This window comes from Bison bison, unplaced genomic scaffold, assembly GCF_000754665.1.
Source record: "Bison bison bison isolate TAMUID 2011002044 unplaced genomic scaffold, Bison_UMD1.0 scf7180017864512, whole genome shotgun sequence".
Taxonomy (NCBI): domain Eukaryota; kingdom Metazoa; phylum Chordata; class Mammalia; order Artiodactyla; family Bovidae; genus Bison; species Bison bison.
In genome coordinates this window covers 1,634,077-1,641,157 of record NW_011495066.1, presented here as the reverse complement: position 1 = coordinate 1,641,157, position 7,081 = coordinate 1,634,077, and the positions used below count along the sequence as shown (strand labels likewise).

The window sequence follows — 7,081 nt, the reverse complement described above, 5'->3', positions numbered from 1 at the left end:
CCTGCCCTCTCAGTGGCCCGGTCCTCTGAGATCACAGCACTCTTTTCTGCATCGTCCACTCCCATCTGCAAGCTGGACTCGAAAATGACCCTGAGCCATCAGCAGCCACTAGGCACAGAGCTGCAGAGATGAGGGTCCAGCTCAGATGTCATCTGCCCAGGCGGCCATGGGACCTCCCCCTGCCCAAGGGAGGTTGGGTCACTGACCCCGGGGCCCAGAGAATGGCACTCTGAACACCGTCTACTCTGGGGCTGCCCTCTCTCCACCCCTCTAACCGCTTCATGGTTCCCTTTCCTGCACCCACAGGTCACAGTCACGTGCGCCCCAAAATGCAGGCCAAACCTGAGAACCTGTCCGCCTCCTTCATGGTACACAATGCCAACATCACGGGGCACTTCTCCTGGAGGGTGAACCAGGCAGGCTTGCCGTGGCCGGCCACCGGCTTCCAAGTGACCTGGGCCGAGGTCACCACTGAGAGCCGGCCCAACAGCCTCCCAAACAGCATCATCTCTCAGTCTCAGATTCTGCCCGTGGTGAGTGCCCGCCCACCTGCCCCATCTTGGGGTGGGTTCCCCCCCACCCGGAGGGAGCATCCCTGGGGGAGGCAGTTGGGCACCCCAAACCCCCACTGCAGGGGCAACGTGTTGAGACTCACATGTAGGCTTTCTTCTCCTGTGTGAATTCTTGTGCAAGAATCAGAACACACTACCAGGGTTCCTGTGGGCCCCCAGTGAATTCTTTTGTAAGAATCAGAGCACACCATCAGGGTTCCTGTAGAGTAACTATCACCATCATAAACTTAGGAGAAACCATCATCTAGCTAAACATGATGACCAGGGCCAGCTCTTAAGGAGACCTCTCCTGTCCACACAGAACACAAAGGTTTCACCATATTCTATTCTTTTGAATCCCTGTCCTTCTGGGCCAAGTGGACGTGCCCCGTTTGAAGTGCTAAATTTGGGGGGAAAAGAGCTAAAAACAACCTTGTTCTTTCTCTTCATTTTCCCCTTCAAATCTAGCCAGAGCACATAATGAGCTGGAGTGCCTTCCAGGCCAACTTAATTCCTTGGCTTGGGGGGTGGGGGGGAAAGCATGTGTGGGCTTTTACCAACTCTCAAAATGCCCTTAGAATATGCAACTCTTGCTCCAAAAAGAGAAAAAGAAAAAAAAAAAAAAACACCTAAATCCCGGAAGGAAAAAAAAATTCCATGGAATTGGACAGTAATTATTCTGTGTATGTGCATTAGGTTCTATTGAGTTCTAAGACCAAAAAAAAAAAAAAAGCGTTGGCATAAAAAGAAACATTTTTTGGCTGTGGGCACTGACAGATACTGTCTTTTAAGGAGCGCAAGTTGGCGCGTTTCGCCGAGACGTGGATTATCAAGAATTCTCATCACAAGATGTGCAGATGAAAACTTTTAAAGCCTGGGAAAGTCTTAGGTTCAGGAATGGAAAATGCAGTCCCCGGGAGGGGGTGGGGGTGAGCCACAAGAACTGGCCTGACTCATGTGAGCTCTTGGCTGCCAAGAGCCGGGGTCTCCTTGCTGCCCAGACCACCAGAGTCGGGGGACGGGGCGGGGAGGGGGGCTGTCTCCAGCGAACGTGGACAGATCGCGGTACCCTGAACATGGCGGAGTGGAAGCAAGCGAAGCGCACCTGCGCTAACACGGTGACGTCGCGAGGGGGTGTGGTCTCTGGAGGAGAGTCCAGACGTGGGTCGTGGTCAGAGGCAGCGCCTGACAGCCCCGTGTCCCCCAACGCCTTCCCTCCCCTTCCCCAGGATCACCCCGAGCTCTCGGTCCCGGGTCTGCGGCCCGCCACCCTCTACCGCCTGGAGGTGCAGGTGCTGACTGCGGGTGGGGAGGGGCCCGCCACCATCAGGACCTTCCGGACCCCCGACGTGCATGGTGAGTCCCGGCCGGGGGGTGGGGGTCCCGCCTGGCTTGCAGACACACAGAAAGTCTTGGTGAAAAAACGAAAATCTATAGATCCAACATTGCAGGCTCCTACCCACAGGGAGTTCTCTGAACCTGAAGCCCCCCACCTCCCTTTGTACGTACTTCCTCCCAGGCTACCTGATCCGCTCCCTTTTTCCCTCCCTTGCACCCTCCTCCTCCCCTTCTGTTTCTTTTTTGCTCTACAGAAGGCATGGTTTTTTATCTTCTAACCGTAAATACACAAGAGGTAGGGCTTCCAATGCAGGTAGACGTTAGAGACATAAGGCTTGATCCATCGGTCGGGAAGATCCCCTGGAGGAGGGCATGGCAACCCACTCCAGGTTTCTTGCCTGGAGAGTCCTCGTGGACAGAGGAGCCTCTTGGGCTACAGTCCACAGGGTCTTAAAGAGTTGGACACAACTGAAGTGACTTAGCATGCACCCACACAAGGGGGAAAAAATCCATCATCTCATATCATTCTGAAATTTTTTAAAAAATTAAGATGTTCAAATATAACTATATAGGAAATACTACTTTGGTATGGAGCTTATTACAGGTATTTCTACTGTATGTAATCTATTGGCTTCCCCGGTGGCTCAGCTGGTAAAGAATCCACCTGCAGTGCAGCAGACCCTGGTTTGATTCCTGGGTCAGGAAGACACCCCTGGAGAAGCGATAGCCTACGCACTCCAGTATCCTCGGGCTTCCCTGGTGGCTCAGCTGGTAAAGAATCCGCCTGCAATGCAGGAGACCTGGGTTTGATCCCTGGGTTGGGAAGATCCCCCTGAAGAAGGGAAAGGCTACCCACTCCAGTATCCCAGCCTGGAGAATTCCATGGACTGTATAGTCCTTGGGGTCACAAAGAGTTGGACACCACTGAGCCGACTTTCATTTTCACTATCTATATTACATAAATTTTCTTCATGATATGATCCAAATCAGTCTACTTGACTTCCTGCTAAATCACGTAGATTAAAAATAATTGTCACCTATTGTTTCAAAACAAAGAGCCTCCCAGGCAGCACTAAGGAGATACGCTGGGGAGTGGTTGCAGTTATTTACCATAAAGGAGTTCTCATCCAACTGTGTTTGCTGATATTGAAAAAACGGGAAAGAAAATCTAGTGATGTCTTCAGAGGCCGCAACTGTTAGCTTTGGCAGTGATTGAATACGTGCTGGGTCTGCTAAGCCTGAAGTCCTGGTCCACCCCCAACCCCACCCTCCCTTCCACCCTCCACATCCACAAGTCTGTTCTCTATGTCTGTGAGTCTGTTCTTGTTTCATAGATGTCACTCACGTGGAGTCTAAATTACGGCACAAAGGAACTTGACTAGGAAACAAACGAACTCAGAGACAGAGAGAACAGACTTGTGGGAGTTTGGGATCAGCAGATAGAAACCAGTATCCATAGGATGGATAAACAATGGGTCCTACATTGGAGCAAGGGGACTGCATCCTATATTCTATGATAAACCACGATGGAAAAGAATATACATAGTGTGTGAGCAAGGGAACTGCATCCCATATTCTGTGATAAGAAAGAAAGAAAGTGAAGTTGCTCAGTCATGTCTAACTCTTTGCAACCCCATGGACTATAGCCCACCAGACTCCTCCATCCATGGAATTTTCTAGGCAAGAGTACTGGAGTAGGGTTGCCATTTCCTTCTCCAGGGGATCTTCCCAACCCAGGATCTCTCACATTGCGGGCTTTACCGTCTGAGCCACCAGGAAACCATGATGGAAAAGAATATATACAGTGTGTGCACACATATAGAAGCCGATGGCACCCCACTCCAGTACTCTTGCCTGGAAACTCACATGGACGGAGGAGCCTGGTGGGCTGCAGTCCATGGGGTCGCTAAGGGTCTGACATGACTGAGCGACTTCACTTTCACTTTTCCCTTTCATGCATTGGAGAAGGAAATGGCAACCCACTCCAGTGTTCTTGCCTGGAGAATCCCAGGGATGGGGGAGCCTGGTGGGCTGCCATGTATGGGGTCGCACAGAGTCGGACACGACTGAAGCGACTTAACAGCAGCAGCAGCAGCAGCAGGGGCATACATATAAAAATGGTATATATAAAACTGCTCTCTCTCTCTCACTCTCTCTCTCTCTATATATGTATATATATACACTGTATATATAAAATTGAATCACTTTGGTCTACAGCAGAAATTAAATGCAACATTGTAAATCAACTATACTCTAATAAAATTTTAAAACGTATGTGTTGGGGAGCAAAGAGTATGCACAGTGGAATAAGTGCAGGAGGAAGCCAAGAGTCATTTAATGCAAGAGGGTGTGGTTCACTGGAACATGGTCCAAGGTGCTTGAGGCCCAGGTCAGGGTGTGAGACGGAGGATGGTGAGATTAACGTAGAGACGACTGCCTCTGAGTCACGTGTGGGATGGTGAAACGGAGACTTCCTGAAGGCCTTCGAGACTGCAGGGTCCAGCGCTGAATGAAAGCTTTGAAGGTCATTGGCACGTGGGTAGTAATTGAACCTGGGGGTGTGTACTGGAGGTCAGGAAGGTGAGGAGAGAACAAGACCAGGGAAGTGCTGTGGAAACCAGGAACACCACGGCTCAAGGTGTCGGGCAAAGCGAAGAATCTACATTGGGGATAGTCTATGTGTTCCCAAATTCTTGTGGCTAAATACCAATTTTTTTTTTAACAGTCATTTCAACAGCTATATCTTAGGAGCAATGCTTTCATTTCTATTCCTGTTTTTAAACAGATCATTTAAAATATCAGATTCTTACTTTTCGCTTCAATTCTTCCGTCACTTTAAGTTCTTCATGTAGATGATGTGCTAGAAATAGTAGGCATCCATCCCCTCCACTGTTACACACTTAAGCCTCTGCTCTATTAGGAAAAACACACGGAAGCTAATTTTAGTTCTTAGCAAATGGCAACAATTTTAGTTATTAGCTAAACGGCAACAATTGTGTATTTACAAAGATTAGTTATTAGCAAAACTAAACGGCAACAATTGTGTATTTACAAAAATTAGTTATTAGCAAAACTAAATGGTAACAATTGTGTGTTTAAAACAAAGAGAGCCTCCTGTTGGGTTTCAGATTATGTACATTGCTTTCTCAGCTTAAACTTCAAAAAGGCACGTCAACGGTTTATGTGTTGATAAGAATGAATGATCCTGGGTTTATTTTAGTTTTTAAATGATGGATCAGATTTGCCCCAGCAGCTTTTTGCACTTAGGAGTTTAAAGACAAATCAAAGCCACCCCACTGGGAGCACCCTGTGTGACATCCTGTCCTGTTTGGGACCACATCCACCCATCACTTACAACGTCCCTCCACTGAAAGTGTGTGTGTCGTGAAAGGATGTGGTAATTTCTAAACTTTTCCAAGGAAATACAAAGGGTTCTGGCCGGCTTACATTCTTATAAAGAAAGGAGCTTGTCTTCTTTCTCTTGAGATCTTACAGTTCTATGGAGGGAACCAGAGAGCCGGGGAAGGCAGACAGAAAAGAGAGGCAGGGTGGATGTGTATCTGCAAGTTCAGAGTCAGGGCTGGGAGGACCTGGGTGGCAAGGACCGCGGGCAGGGCACAGACACACACCTGTTCCTCCAGTCGGTCCAGCCGGGGACAGCGGCCAGACTGACACGTCCGTTCTGTCTCTAGGCCCCCATCTGAAACACCACCATCCCCACCACTACAAGCCTCCTGCAGAAAGATACTGAGCTGCTCTGAGAGCCCGTCTGAACCCTGAGTGAGTGTGGAAGCTGGCACAACCCCCCAAGGACTGGCCGTGCCCACTGGGAGGCATCAGGCCCTTCCTGGAGGACCGCCCGCCTCTGCCTAATAACCGCAGGGCGCTCAACGCTCCGTCTACCCTGGAAAACGCGCCGCGAAAACCAGGGACCCGCAGTGAGCCTTGCGAAGGTGGGGGTGGGGTGGGGGGGACAGTTTCCTGTGCCAATGGCCGACAGGTAGCCCAGCCCTGTTCCGCTTCTAATTCTTGCCTGCCTGTGTGGTGAAGCTCCTCCAATGCAGGTCTGAGATGTCCCGGAATTTGCACCAACAAATTCCTCAAAGAAGCCATTTACACACGTAATAGACCTGCCCTATTACGTAAGCATACAGTTACTCACTGAACATTGGAGATTACATTATTGATTGGATTTGCCAGATCAACGGAAGAGTATCCAGATTTTTACGTCCTAATATTTATTCAGAGATTTCTGAAGATGATTATTTTTTTTTAAATCACCTGTGAGGTTTTTTTTTCCAACTGAAAAATCTGTAAACACAAAATATTGCCCATTAGTTTGAACCTAAAATGCTCCAGCTTCAAGCACTCAAGCTTCATTTTAAACAAAGACATAGATAAGTTTGACCTCGAAAGGACAGTTTCTGTTAAGACATGCCCAGCCAGGAGGAGTCAACAATGCTACCCAGAGTCTGCCCTGGAGAAATTGAAACTGTTTTCTGGGACTTTAATATTTCGTCCTTCGAGAAGTTTTCCTGATACTGTATTTATATTTTCCTTTTTTCCTTAATGGGGAAAACACCTGCTGATTTGCTTTGTTTTGCCACTTTCTTGTATCTTAACACGCTACAAAACCTCTTGCTTGAAATGAAAGAAACCCAACTATCGAATATTTTCAAATCTTTACTGAGATTTTCCCCTTTTCTTAATTAAAGCAAGCTCTTTAGTAGAATATTCTCCATAATGTAGAAAAGGCAGAGGGGGACTCTGGAAGGTAGAGAAGGACAGCTGTTTGCCTTGGACTAACCTACCTTTGCTTTCCAGGTGGCTCAGTGGTAAAGAATCTGCCTGCTAATGCAGGAGATGCAGCTACGGGTTCGATCCCTGGGTTGCAAAGATCCCCTGGAGGAGGAAATGGCAACCCACTCCAGTATTCTTGCCTGGAGAAAATCCCATGGACAGAGGAGCCTGGCGGGCTACAGTCCGTGGGGTTGCAAAGAGTCAGACACAGTTTTACAACTAAACAGGAAACCTTGCTCTACTCCTTCAAATCTATTACATCTTATTTGAAAAATTTATGAAAAATTTAATTGAAAAATTATGAGGCACCATGCTAACACCTCATAGCATGAACTCAACTGAAGACACGGTGTTAGTATATAGCGTTGAGGGGAATGTTGGGGCACCCTTAA

General features: G+C 48.3%; 1 protein-coding gene across 1 annotated transcript in view; it reads left to right on the top strand.

The window, feature by feature from the left end:
• KAL1 (Kallmann syndrome 1 sequence) overlaps positions 1-6,832 on the top strand; it is a 190,406-nt gene extending 183,574 nt beyond the window's left edge. The window contains exons 12-14 of the mRNA XM_010829905.1: positions 307-533; positions 1,781-1,907; positions 5,582-6,832. Of these exons, the coding sequence (XP_010828207.1) occupies positions 307-533; positions 1,781-1,907; positions 5,582-5,640 (413 nt within the window). The 3' untranslated portion in view covers positions 5,641-6,832. The remainder of the gene's footprint in view (positions 1-306; positions 534-1,780; positions 1,908-5,581) is intronic.
• Positions 6,833-7,081: the final 249 nt, after the last annotated feature.